The 14,465-nt window shown below is 43.1% G+C and overlaps 1 protein-coding gene across 1 annotated transcript; it reads right to left on the bottom strand.

Annotated features, from left to right (window-relative positions):
* Positions 1–26: 26 nt before the first annotated feature.
* dpp3 (dipeptidyl-peptidase 3) lies at positions 27–8,582 on the bottom strand. Its single transcript, XM_080509539.1, has 19 exons — positions 8,531–8,582; positions 7,028–7,191; positions 6,776–6,920; positions 6,584–6,673; positions 6,265–6,402; positions 5,969–6,043; positions 5,669–5,759; positions 5,396–5,526; positions 4,881–5,011; positions 4,361–4,419; positions 3,992–4,186; positions 2,696–2,808; positions 2,510–2,602; positions 2,320–2,382; positions 2,118–2,242; positions 1,725–1,845; positions 1,365–1,544; positions 550–712; positions 27–379 (listed from the first exon to the last, which is right to left on the bottom strand). Exons 2-19 carry the CDS (start codon positions 7,150–7,152, stop codon positions 237–239), a joined length of 2,181 nt encoding a protein of 726 aa, XP_080365665.1. The 5' UTR covers positions 7,153–7,191; positions 8,531–8,582; the 3' UTR covers positions 27–236.
* Positions 8,583–14,465: the final 5,883 nt, after the last annotated feature.

The following is a 14,465-nucleotide window of genomic DNA, read 5'->3' as shown; positions in this document are numbered from 1 at the left end:
GTAGTAAAAATCCATTTATTTGTAATTGCATTTGATCCAGTAATCCTTGACCTGAAACTCCACAACCTCCACGTGAAAGAGTTATGGCTTTGATGTATAAAACTTAAATGTAATCACTTCAGAAGGTGTCGCAAATCATTTGTTTATTTGAAATCAGTTTACATACACAAAGTCTTAAAGACAAAAAAAAAAAAAATCTGACAATGGAGTTTGATTATTGGAGTGTAGATTATTCATCAACACCAGCAGGGGGCATCGCTTTTGTTCAGCGCCAAGAGGTCTGCCTCCAGCTGCTCCGCGTCGTCCAGGAAACGGTCGGTGAAGGAGCGGATCAAGCCGGCCGCGCTGCCCTCGTATTCCACCAGCTCTACGGAGTCACCTGGAAAACACACGTACAATAATGAGTATTAGGACGACTTTACACACACACTCTCTCACGCCGGTCTGTGCTGGTAAAAGTCAAGACAATTTGCAATAAATGCAGTAACGGAGAGGATATGTGCAGTCAAACTCTGTCCCTCAAGCTGGAGAACATCTCGTGCTCCTTACCGCTGACTCTGGTGTTGGCCTGAACAAACATCTTGCGGGCTTCCTTCCTCAGCAGCACCGTCTCCCGCAGGCGCAGGAAATTGTGAGCGCCGCTGTCACCGACGGCGGAGTAGCCCTCGTAGAGAGCTCGGCCTCCTTCTACATCCGCCGTGGACTTCAGCACCTGTGGAGTCATAATGACACGCTATAGGGAGGCTCGATGACGGGGGGGGGGGGGGTCATGAATTTCACCTGCAGATGACTGAGAATGAATGGATATCACATGTTCCCATCATCTTACAGGTTAGGTTAACATGATTATTCTGCAACTGTTCTAATCAGTGAATCGAGATTCTGTTCAGGTCGGTATTGTGTAATTAGCTAGTGTTGAATCATTTTCTTTGAACTTTGGATAAAACCGATCACTTTTCACATAAATATCTTTGATTAACCCACAAAGCCATGAAGGACTTGAAGAGGAGTTGCTACAGTGACATCAGCAGGCTTGCAGAGACTTCTAGGACAGAAAATCTTCAGACATTAAAACCTCAAATATATTAAAAAAAATAAGGTCAGAATTTCCCAAGTTAACTCAATGTACATTTTCTTTTGTGGTTTAATTACAGGACCTTAACAGTAATTGATTGGTTTCACTATGAAACCAACCACGTCTCCACTGTTTTCCATATAAATGGCTTAACTTACCTATCAATTATTGGAGACTCGTTTGCTATTTAGTGGCTTTTAACATTTGCAGTTATCTTAACGTTGCAGTTATCTTAATGTTAATAGACCAGTGATGCATTTTCCAATGCGCTGGTTCAGTGTGGATATACCTGCAGTTTACAAAGGAACCTGTGGATGGCGTTCTTTCCCACGGTGTGGATCTTGCTGCGGTCCAGTGTGATCCGAGCGTCTGGCTTGCCGTCCTGTCCGGTCACCTCCTCCAGGCCCACCAGCCCCTCTCCGGCCTCCAGCAGAACCCGCAGGATCACGAAACGAGCCTGCATGTGAGCCTGGAGGAAACCCGGCACACACACACACAGGTACATCATGTCTGCAGCTTGGAAGAGAAACTTTACTCAAAATGCATGTCGGCTGCTCTTATGAACAATAAGCGCAGGACACTACGGATTCCTGAGGTTTCCCCATTAATGAGATGCTGAGGAAACAAATCCTGGAGAAAATGGATCTACCTGTCTCCAGCTCTTGCTCTCAGGTGTGTAAAACTCCAAGCCCAGCAGTCCGGCTCGGACCATGCTGAGCCAGTTGATGTACACCACATCCTCAGCCTCCGGAGCCTCGTGGCCAAAGATACTGAGAATAAAAAAACCCAAAACACGTCAACACACTGATCATCAACAGCCAATCAGGCATCTCTCTCTTAAAAAGACTTAATACCAACTACATTACAACGGCAGAGGTTTTTAAATATTATCGATACAATCGTGGCTTGGAAAAAGCTCAACAACTGCTTTCGAAATCTTTTTGAGGTCTTAGTGCAACAGTTGACATATATTTTGGAGGCCCATAAACAACTGCAGCGCAGTGTATTGTGATGCCAATCGATAAGAATCAACGTGACAGACCTGAGCACTTCCTTCTTGAGACACAGATAAAGTCCGACACATTCGGCTCGACATTCCTCGTACGAGGACGCGATGGTGGAGAATTTACTGTCCCAAGTCTCGCTGCCCCGATACCAAGTGGACACCTTAAGATAGAAACAGACCTTCAGCGACTTTGTACATAGTGAATGAAATAAGCAGGACGGAGGTAAACAAAACTCACCGGCTCTTTGGTCTCTGGGTTGATCACTTTCGTCTGGTCAAAGTTGAACTTGCCCGAGTCATCCTATGAGTAGAAATCAAAATTCATTTTGACAACTCAGAAAAATCAAACTGAATGACCACACACCGTTAAAACAATACGTTTTACCATCATTACAATAAAAGCAGCCAGAGGGCTCAGCAGCTGTCACCTGCACAAACAGTTTGCCGCTTCCGTGGCCGAGCAGCTCGTGAAGTCCGACCTGCACCTCGAATGACGGGCCCTTCCACTTGATGAACAAATCCTGAGGAGAAAAGAATAAACGCACAGAAGGAGACAGCGTGTCAGATCAAGGGACTGGAAGACAGCTGGTGTGTGACAGGACAAGATTCAGTACCTTGTCGTCCTCCTTCAGGAAAGTGAGCTTTTCTTTTTGCGTGGCGTAGGCGACAGCGAGAACGTTACCCAGCGAGACATTTTTAAAGCCCTCCGACTGTCTGATGTCATCATCTGAAAAAAACAAGAACCCCCAAACATCTATTGCAAGCAAGAAACACAACATGTAGAACATAAACTGCATCAGGTGAGAAGTTACAGTGTCTCTACTCCAAAGGGAAACTCTGAGTTGCACAAGGGTGGTACTTGTGAAAATGCATAGTTTTCCGTTTTCACTTGCGTAAGGGTCCACTCAAAATAGCAGTAAACAGGTTTTGCTCTCCTGTTGCGATGAAAATTCATAATATCAAATACTCTTATGCCCAATCCCAATTCTATTTTGTACCCCTCTGCCTACCCCTTAGCCCTCCGCCTCCGCCTTCACCTCCAAAACGAGGGCAAAGGTACCCCTCTCCCTCTGCTCAGCCCCGTCCCTCTCGCTCTGTCTCACAGTTTTGACGTCATAATACGGCGCCGTTATATCAGCAGAGCTGAGCCACGGATGTTTGTTGATTTTCCAGCAGGAGCATCGTCATGCCGTCCAAAATTCAACGCGTTGCAGTAGCTTGGCTGCTTTGTTTCGTTTTCCACCTTTCCACCATCAAGGCGAAGAAATAGACGGAGACATGGATTACTTCAGTTTTTGCGCTGTATTTGGACTTCAGAAATATTTCCTCATTCACCATGCGAAAGCGGATGAGCTTCCTTGTTTGCTCGGGGGCCCCTGGTTTCAAAACACCCATATTAGAAGACTTTGGAACTATACAGTGTAATAATAAAATGTTATAAACACGGTCTCTATGAAACAAATACACACAGAAGCTACATATGGCAGTGCTACTACCGTTCTTACTAGCATAAAACACAACAGGTTTATATAACTTTAGAAGCGTATACATGTGAAATGCGAGTCCTTCGGCGCCATGTCCTCCTACCCCTCGGTTTAAAGTGTGCATCTGGAAACGCTTCGTTTCGAGGGGTGAATAGCCCTTCCCCTCACCCCTCCGCCTCTGCACAGTAGTGAAATGGGACACCCCTCAGACTCTCGTGAACGCACATTTCAAAGGGGTAGGGGTAAGATTAAGGGCTAAGGGGTAGAATTGAGACGCAGCCTTAGCCCTCAGTCACAACTGGCAAGTCGCAAGTTGGAAATCACAGTGGTCTTCTGCAGTGGCTCTAAACCCTGAACATGCCATTCCAACTGATATGCATTCAGGAAGCTCTGCACATCATCAGACCAACACCTGGGTGTACGTACAGTTGGGGATGTTGATGCCGGCCGGTATGCCACTGCCAGCGAAGGTGAGGACGTCCAGCGAGGTGAAGTCTGGCTTCAGGAATGTGTCTTTCTCAAACTCTCGGGGCCAAGGCAGCTCGGGCAGCAGCACTTCTGCCGAGCTCACCAGCTTGGCGAAGCGCTCGCTCATCGCCTTGTTCACGACCGCAACAAAACCTGGACAGACAGGAGCAAACCATAAAGCCAGACAACAAAATGATTAAAAAAGAACAAAGAAAAAAGAAGAGGCTAAAAAATAAAAATACAGTTTTCACTTTAGTTGGGAGTCGTTTTACATGTGAAGTCTTATGTGAAAGTAGTTTATTAATGTCTTCAAATGTTTCTACGAACCTTCAAACTCTCCCCTGGAGCCAAATGGGTCTCTGTAGCTCTCAATGAAGCCTATATAGCTAAAAGAAGGCGAGCAAGAGGAGGAAGTGAAGGAGGAATGAGCAGAGAGACAGGGGTTAATAACAGAGAACAGTCAGTGCAAAGGTCAGAATATCCCTTACGAGGAAGTGGATGACTGAGAATTAGCGGTTGCCGACAACTAAAATGGGAATTCATCACTTTTATGATGCAATAGAAACGACTCCCGGTCTGAGTGATGCGCATAACCACATTTTAAAGTCACTTTTCCAAATGTCAGGAAAAACAGTGACCTTCATTGTGAACCAGTGACAGAAAACCTCATAATCTTAATGAGATTTTTTATCCACATATTTTATTAACCTTAAAGCCATTTGATATAGTAATTACAAGCATCTGGTTTAAATGACAATTCTTCCACCAATATGTTTGGAACCGATGTGGTGATGTGGACAGTGACTATATTGATGAGATGATTCCGACGCTGTGCCGCAGGTCTTACCTCTCCACAATGGGACCCTTGTCTTTGATCCAGTACCGGGAGCCCTCTTTGTGGGCGTCGATGGAGCCCAAGGTGAAGCTGCGTCTGTACTCTTCCAGCATCTTCCGCTGGTTCTCATTGGCAGCGTACGCCTGTCAAAGATCAGAAAGAAGAACTCCTATCAAGAATGAATCCAGTGAAGTAGAAGTGAAAATAAAATTCATCTGCTGCATCTCTGGTGGCTTTTTGTCCCTCACATTTGTGCCTTATTGTTTCTTTGGTAAACACGTTTAAAATCAGGATTTTTAAACCAATCAAGGAAGCAATTAATTTCTGGTTATCACAAAGGTGAGTCACCAATACAATCCACTGAAAAGAAAGAAGGCTTCGATGTCTCACTTCATGGGACTTAAAAATCTACACGAATCACATAGAAACCCAAACGATATTTTGAAAACTGTAATAATGTGAAGTGAAAAGTGTGAAACCTGTTGAATGATAATCTAACATTTTTGCGCTGCAGTCTTCCGTCTCACCTGCGCTTCCTGAAGGTAATGGGAAACTTTCTCCATGAGAGGACCGTAGTCTCCTCTCTTCACCGTGAACTCTTTGTCTTCGAAGTGGAAGCTGCCGCAGCAAGACTCGCATTCCCCGTCCACCGCACAGTCTGTGGGGCGCCAATGCACATTTTACCCCCCCGACTTAATCGCCAAAGTCATTAATAACAGAGACACTCCACCTCTACTCGTCAGCGATAATCAAGTATTGTGGGTGAAAAGCAACAGTGCTCACAATATAACAGCCCTGACCTTTCTGCACAGCCGAAGCCAAGCGCACCTCGTAGCAGGCTTTCTCTCCATTATCCTTCTTAAACAGGCGGGTGTTATAAGCAGACAGTTTCTACAAGGACAATATGAGGAGGAAAAAGCTGAAACACTCTTAAAAAAAACATAACATTGAAATTCAAACGGAAGAACAGAGGTGAAAAATCCATTTGTAATTATATATATATTTTATTGTAACAAGGAAGAGGTCAGAATACTGAATATACACGACAAGAGAAACTTCAAATGATGGAAAAATACTTATTTCAAGTCGGGACTGCTTACTTTTGAGTCAAGAAACTTCTGAGCCAGCTCAGCGTCCTCCAGACAGCAGTTTCCAGAGAAATAGGTCGTAATTCCCTGACGAAAACAAAAGGAGAAATACTTTATTCGCCATGCATCCTCTGACAGCGGTCACAGTCTCCTGAAGGTTTACTTTCCCAAAGCTCTCGCAGACGTTACAAAACTTCCAAGTCTCTGCTGCAAAACAGCCTCTAACAATCAGTGACTATTTCATGAAAAAGACGGCACGTTTGGTCAAAGATGGCCCAAAATCTGCGTCAAATGAAGCAAGATTGCACCTTGTCACCGAGTCCAAGCTGCTTCTGTTTGTCCTCCAGCGAGTAGAGAAGACACGAGCAGCTGTCCCACAGAGCCTCCATCTCAGCAGGCTGATCCTGAAACGCCTGGCTGGCCTTCACCAGAGCTTGCAGCTTATCCTGGACGAAAACACCACAGGTACGGAAATGTCAGTGCATCGCTGCGGCAGATAGTTTGAGCCCTTATTCGGTCTAAACTACAGAGTTATTAAGAGAATAATGTTACAATTTGTAGCTGCTATTATTCAACTGTAGTGTGATACACTGCACCAGCGTTGCGTAACATCACAGGCTCTCCTACCTTGGGTAGATTTGGGATAAACTTTGTGTCTCCAAACGACTTGTAGTTCCCCATGTTTGCATAAAGACCGGCTGCATACACCAAGAAGGCCTAAATAATCACACAGAGGACAAAATAAGGCATAAAGACATGCATCCAAATAGCAAAAAGGAAGACTTAAAGAAAAAGAAAAAAAAAAGGTAAGGTGTGCACCTGGTACTCCTCAGAGCTCAGTCCAGCTTCCGTCGCAACCTGTTCCAGCTGTGCAGGCGTCTGCTTCCTGAAGATCTTCTGCAGCATCACAAAGATGTTTGCAGACTCAGGGGACGTCTGTAGCAGCACTGCCAGACCGCCATACCTAGGAGAGTTCGATGAACTATTTATTCGTCAACATTAGATGCAGCATTTCTGCCGATTACAATGGGGCTTATTCTACTTGGCGACAAACCAGGTTGTGTTACATACCAAGCGGCGCGTGACAGATAGTGGGCGTACAGCTTCTCCTGAGGTGAAAGCAACCGAAAGGCCTCGCCACAGTCGAGAGCAGAGATGCCAATGTCATTTGGGAGGTAGTACTGGGAGTCCACCATCTTGGGTCTGGGATTGAAGACGGGAAATGAGGTACTGGGCTAAGAGGAAGAAGGGCAAAGCAGAAGAGGGGGAGGAAAGTTAAATGAGATGAAACTGATTTAAAAAAAACCCAAAAACCCCCCCCCCCACAAAGTATCAAAAACAGAAAAATGAAACCGCAAGTCAGAACGAACATTGGTGTAGTCTGTTAAACCGTGGGCTCTGGAAAGTATTTACACACCTGCCTGCTTCGGCAAAGATAAATAGAGTCAGAGTTCTTTCCAAACACACGATTACAGGCTTTTTTGTTAATAGTTCGTAAGATGACAAAAATGACTGCCTGATATACATTTATCAAGTCGTTACTCCTTAGCTTCCTATGTTACTTAGCAAACGATCAATCATTGTTTTGCCTTTTGAACCCTTCAGTCAAGATGGCCAAAGCGGTTTTAACTTAATGATTCACTTTTTATAACACTACTCTTACAATGTCTTATCAACCACCATGGATTAATACAGAAATTATCCCCTTACACAGACAGTTACATTACTTAACCAATCAGAATAAATAGCCGGATGGATGGCACCAAGACGGTTTGGGTTAACCTTGATGAGATTTGCTGTAAATGGACAATTAAACCGTAGTTTATTTGGTTCTCTCATTAAGACAAGCTCATTTTCAAAAGGAGCTGCTACACATATACATACAATTAGTTACTGACCATGATGACCAGGTGAAAAGGCATTTTAAACAAAAGCAGAATAGGGGGAGGAGGAATATTCTTTGAAATCAGAGATTATAAAGGGAAAAATGGAAAATGTCCACTTTAAAGTGCTAAGAGTAATCAGGCCATTTATTATTTTTAGGGATTTCCTTAAAGCACTGAGAAGCACTCAGAAAAAGAGCGATCATTTAAAAGGTTATTTCAGGGTAATAAAACAACAAAAGCAGTTCAGATGTCAGTGACTCAGAGGTGGAACATTTGAACAGTAAGACTGTGGCTCAGATTCAGGTCCAGTCAGTTGATACGAGTTAAGCACGATACTGGTTTGGTTTCACTTTGTCTTTCCACAACTCAGCTGCGAGGTGGAACGTGCTTCGTGCACCTGTTAAATCAGATCTGCTCTCACAGCAGGACGACAGAGAGTCAACGGAGACGTTAAAGTTCACGGAGGACTTGTTTTATTTAGTGGCTCCAGCTAACAAGAGCACCGTTAGCTCCTTTAGCGTGCATGCTACAACCGTGGCTACAACAGCTGCTGAGACCGCTGCAACTTCTGGAAGCAAAACGTGTAGGCGGGAAATCTCTTCCGAGAATCTCGACTGCACTGCTGTCCCTTTACAATTACACAGTCTTGAAAGAGTAGAGGTAAAACTGAACTCAACAATCCCGTTACCTTGATTTTGTGAGCGGCTCCGGCGAACGTCAAACTGCAGTCTCACGCTGACCACTTCCTGTATTCATTCAGAGGTCGCCCCGCCCCTTAACCAATCACAGCTCGGGTGAATGTGATTGACGCTCGCTTTGACCAATAGTAAAATAGCAGGCAAAATTCGAAGATTTTGTAACAGGTGGAGCGTGAAAAATCAGACGGACTTTCTCGCACGCACACACCAAAATTTTAATCATATGCATGTTTGGTGTCCTATCATTGTGATTGTGAATGCTTAGTGTGCACTCACACCAAAGTCTTGATCCCTTTGCTCCGACATTGAACCAATCATGGCGCCTCCTGTTCAATATTTCTTCAAGATTTGACCAATCGGGGGTTGGGGGAGATTTATTTATTTAAACAACTGTTTAAATAACTGACCCAGCAGTAACAGCCAAAGGGACTGTGGCAGGAAACTGGGGTATCTGGAGGAAACCCCTGCGCACATGATGGATGTTATGTTTGTTGTTTGTTTTCTTCATGAATCAGCAGTGTTTGAAATCAAGTCGTACAACACATTTGACCTCTGAAATGTAAAAAAATTGAAAGGATATCAATGATGTAACGAACCTCCTATTATATGTTTTCACTTCTCTTCTGAACTGGTATCACACATCTTCCGCATATGGTTTATATACCTTTTGTCAATGAGAAGACAATTGATTAATAATACCAATTGATATTTCAGTTCCTTATTACAATCCATTCAAATAGATGGATAAATAGATAAGCTTGTAATATGTCTCCAATTTGCAGTTTGTATTCATACAGCTTTTTATCATGTGGGTTGTCACTCACATCAAGATATGCACATTGAGCTTAAGCTAGGGTGTAATAGATCAAGTGTTTGTTTTGTTTTTTTAATTTCTTATATGCAGTAAACTTGATGTCATTTTTCTATCTGCACATTTAATAGAGACTTATTGAAAAGATGTCCAGGATTTGGACCCTGGCCTCCCACTGTGACAAGCCCCAGTGGCCTAATGGATAAGGCACTGGCCTCCTAAGCCAGGGATTGTGGGTTCGAGTCCCATCTGGGGTGAGTTGTTGTTTTGTCAGAGGCCAGCCTTCCACCTGACCACTTTTTGAACAATGCATTTCCATGAAAGGTCATACAGGTCAGCATCATTCACAATTGTGCAACGGCGCCCTCTTCTGGACAAATGTAAAATTTAAAGAGTGGATGGATAATTCACCATTGTACACATCCAAAAAGTCACAAGACAGCACTTCTTTCGTTGTTATTTCATCGATAGTGATGCTTTGTTGCAGGGTTCCCCAATTCCAGGCCCCGAGGTCCGGCGTCCTGCAGGTTTTCGCTCTCCTCCAGCTTCAGCACACCTCAATCTGATGTTGACGTCATGATCAAGCTTGTAAACAAGACAAGTAATGAGGCCCTTTTTATATGTGCTGCAACTGGGAGAAACCTAAAACATGCAAGACACCGGACCTCGAGGCCCAGAATTGGGGAAGCCTGCTTTATTGTATCTCTGCTTGTCTGTTGTCTTACCTCTCCCTCCACCGTGAATATGAAAGAATAAAGGTCTGGCCTGTTCAGTCAGTGACTGTCAGTTTATGTAGTGACATACTGTCAGTTTATGTAGTGACATACAGCTTGTTCAGGATAGAAATGTTGGGACAAGAGAGCCTTTTGACTTTGGTGAAAGAAGGATTTCTCCTTCTGCATCAAAGTGGACTCAAGAGTTTGCCACCAGGACAAGGACGTCAGCGTCCAGGGAGAACTTGTCAGTCCAGCCGTCCAGTTCTGTGGTAACATCAAGAAAGAATACTTGTCTTTCTTGAACAAGGCCTTGGTCTACCTGTGGGTACGGTATTTAGAATCCGGGTGCTCCTTCATGTGCATAACATGAAAACGCCAGGCCTCGTCAATGAAGGGTCTCTTCGGCATCGGTCAGCAGCAGTGTCAAGCCCCAGTGGCCACTTCCACCGATCGGACTGCCAATGAAGTCCTAACACGTCCTAACCATATCCTAACCAAGTCCTAACAAAGTCCTAACAAATCCTAACATATCCGAACGCAGTCCTAGCAGGTCCTAACGGGTCACGTGGTACAATACGTCACGTCATCAAAACTCCGCCTCCCTGAGACGTGCCTGCAGAACATTCCAGGAGGAGAGGAAAAGGGAAGAAAACTAAAAGGTACGTCCAGTGAGTTAATTATTGTTCTTTTCCCTAAGTCTAATTCCATTTCGTGTTGTCATACTACCGTCATAGTCGCTCCTAATATAACTGCTTCATCATTCATAATTGCGCGATTATGAATCCCGAAAAAAATCGGAGGTGGTTCACTTTTAAATATAAATGTATATATCTATAAGTAGACATCTTTATCGATATGTCCTGTATGCATATATATATATACTCGTATGCAAACATGTATATTATGTCTTGGACTGTACGAGGAACATTTAACTGAATTCCCTTCGCTTTTCATTCTGCTCGCGGGACGTTATCACGAACCGTCGGTGGATTACGGTTTAATGAGCATTATTTATTCTCCGATCGCAATGTGCCCACTCCATAGAAGACTTCTATACTCTTTTTATTGGTGCGTGCATGTGCAATATGATATGCAACAATAGGTTACGTTAATTTGCTCTTTTATTATGACGACTGTACTCAAAAAATAAAAATAGGTTATATTATCAATGTAATATAAAATTTATATATGTACTTACCGGTATATCTCGTGTAATATTTCGTATGTGTATATAGTATGTGTAATGTATATGAATTATATAGTGTATGGATTTCATAGTAATATTGCATATTATCGTGTATTATCATTACCATTATTATTGTTATTACGATCCATACGCGTTTGTTTTTTCTCTATGAAGAGTCACAGGCCCGCAACGGGTTATTTTGATTTAAAGAACTTTTATTATGCCGGCTTAGCCGAGCCTTTTGTGTTGTTTATTGGTGACAATAATGTTTGTTTTTGTTCATAATAAAGTAAGACATTATTTGGTGACTTTTAAAATGATTCCTGTGTGACATTGTTTGATGGAACTGGCTTTTCAAGAGTTGAAAGTCCAGAAACATTAATCACTTATACGCAATTCATTGCTATTGTTTCATTGTGTTTTCAGTTTTTAGTTAATCAGAACTAATATCATGATGATTTACTGAGTTTTCTAAAATAATACGAAAGAGCTCAGGGCCTTATCTTGTCACAGGGTGATAGATGGTTACATTATCGTTATCGTTATAGTTATTATTTTAATATAATATAAATAACTTCTTTTTCTTCTTCTTCTTCTACTTCAGTTTTACCTCTACTTCTTCTTCTTCTTATTATTAATAATAATATTATTATACTCAATAATAATATATAATATATTTTATAATAATAAAACATGATAAATCTCAAAGACAGACCTTATTTCTTTAATAAAAAATAAAATCCCCCGCTGATTGTTTTTGTAGCATTGTCTTTTATTTCATTCTGTACTTATATGCAAATGGTTTCATAAGAGTCCTTGGTGGTTCTCTTGTGCCAGAATTTACGCCTCCTGGTAGGTCTACTGGTAAGTTACTGCAGGAAGCATCACCAGGCACGTAACTCTTTCTTCTCTGACAGCCCAGTGTGTCTTCTGGGCTGGGTTCAACCATGTGTATTTTGTTTTTTATTATTAAAGAGAAGACATTTTTAAATACATTACAGTCATTCCAACGTGCTTTTATAGAGAAAATAGAAAAGCCCAACAGATCCACATGAGCAAGCAGGTTTGTTTACGACTGTGGAAAGAAAAACTCCCCCAACAGGGAGAAACTTTGTAGAAATCAGACTCAGAGGTGGAGGATGGAGGAGAGGAGAGGAGAGGAGAGGAGAGGAGAGGAGAGGAGAGGAGAGGATAAAGGAGAGGATAGGAGAGGAAAGACAGAGATAGACTTGGTGAAAAAAAAAGTGTATTCTGCTCATTCACAAAAACATTCTTCCCTTTTCTTTGCTCTTCTCTATGTGTTGTTTGTTTGTTTGTTTTTGTTTTTTTTACAACAGGCGAACCATCGCTGTGGAACACTTTCTCACACAGTCCAACAGGGAGACCTGCTCCCCAAACAGGACAGTGAACTGGACATCATTGGACCAGATCTGCAGGTTGAAGTGTGGGATGAGGAGGAATGTCCTGATGTCACAATAAATGATCAGCTGATCTCTGTGAGAGACCGCCTGAAGCAGCCCACTGTGGGACACCATGGACACTTCCCCTCCTCACAATCCCTCTCGCCATGGTGACTCCACTCATCCATCATTGTCAGGTAATGAAGGATTGAACAAGAATGTTTTACACTAAACATCATTCATTTGTACATGCTGTGAATAACTCCTTACAGAATGTTTCAGAGTTTCCAGGAGCAATTTGTACCGCATTTTTAAGCACCATGCACTGAAAAAAAAAACTACAGAATAAGAATACAACTGATCAAATCAGTCATTGCCAGAGTTTCAGCTGCTAACTTTGTGAATTAGAAACAGTACCAAAGAGGGGATTATTGATGTTCAGCATAGTGAACCCTGTTCATTCTGGTCATCAGATGACATGAAGTGAGACACAAAGTAATCACATGTGTCCAGGCATCATTTCTAATGACTGTGTCTTTCTTCCAAGGATACTAGTACCAAGGATACTAGCACCAAGGATACAAGTACGAAGGATACTAGTACCAAGGATACTAGCACCAGCAGCCACCACCTGCCTGGTCCATGTTTCCGTGATAAGGCACTGGCCTGCCATTGTGACAAGCCCCAGTGGCCTAATGGATAAGGCACTGGCCTCCTAAGCCAGGGATTGTGGGTTCAAGTCCCATCTGGGGTGAGTTGTTAATTTGTCAGAGGCCAGTCTTCCACCTGACCAGTATTTGATCAATTCTCTTCAATGCAACATCATACATGTCAGCATCATTCGCAACAGTGCCCTCTTCTGGACAAATGTAAAATGGAAATTCACCATTGTACACATAGACAGCACTTCTTTCGTTATTTCATCGATAGTGATGCTTTGTTGGTGCCCCGAGGTCCGGCGTCCTGCAGGTTTTCGCTCTCCTCCAGCTTCAGCACACCTCAATCTGATGTTGACGTCATGATCAAGCTTGTAGACAAGTAATGAGGCCCTTTTTATATGTGTTGCAACTGGGAGAAACCTAAAACTTGCAGGACACCAGACCTCGAGGCCCAGAATTGGGGAAGCCTGCTTTATTGTATCTCTCCTTGTCTGTTGTTACTGGTGCACAGTATTTATATGTCTGTGATGTTCACATCGTTTTTTTCCTCTCCCTCCACCATGTCAGTTTATGTAGTGACGTACAGCTTGTTCAGGATATAAATGTTGGGACAAGAGAGCCTTTCGTTGACTTTGATGAAAGAAGGATTTCTCCTTCTGCATCAAAGTGGACTCAGAGTTTGCCACCGGGACAAGGACGTCAGCGTCCAGGCAGAACTTGTCAGTCCAGCCTTCCAGTTCTGTGGTAACATCAAGAAAGAATACTTGTCTTTCTTGAACAAGGCCTTGGTCTACCTGTGGGTACGGTATTTATAATCAAACAATCAATGAAGGGTCTCTTCGGCATCGGTCAGCAGCAGAGTGTCAAGCCCCAGTGGCCTAATGGATAAGGCACTGGCCTCCTAAGCCAGGGATTGTGGGTTCAAGTCCCATCTGGGGTGTGACACATTTAGCTGAATGAGTGTGTGTGCAACCTGTGTGAGAGGCCTTCTTTCTGAAAACAGCTGCTGTAGAGTCCTGCAGGTTTTCGCTCTCTCCCAGCTTCAGCACACCTCAATCTGATGTTCACGTCATCGTCAAGAATGTGAACAAGACAAGTGATGATGCCCTTATTATATGTGTTGCAACTGGGAGAAACCTAAAACATGCAGGAC

Source organism: Blennius ocellaris (assembly GCF_963422515.1).
Source record: "Blennius ocellaris genome assembly, chromosome: 14".
NCBI lineage: Eukaryota > Metazoa > Chordata > Actinopteri > Blenniiformes > Blenniidae > Blennius > Blennius ocellaris.
This window is presented reverse-complemented; position numbering and strand designations above follow the sequence as displayed.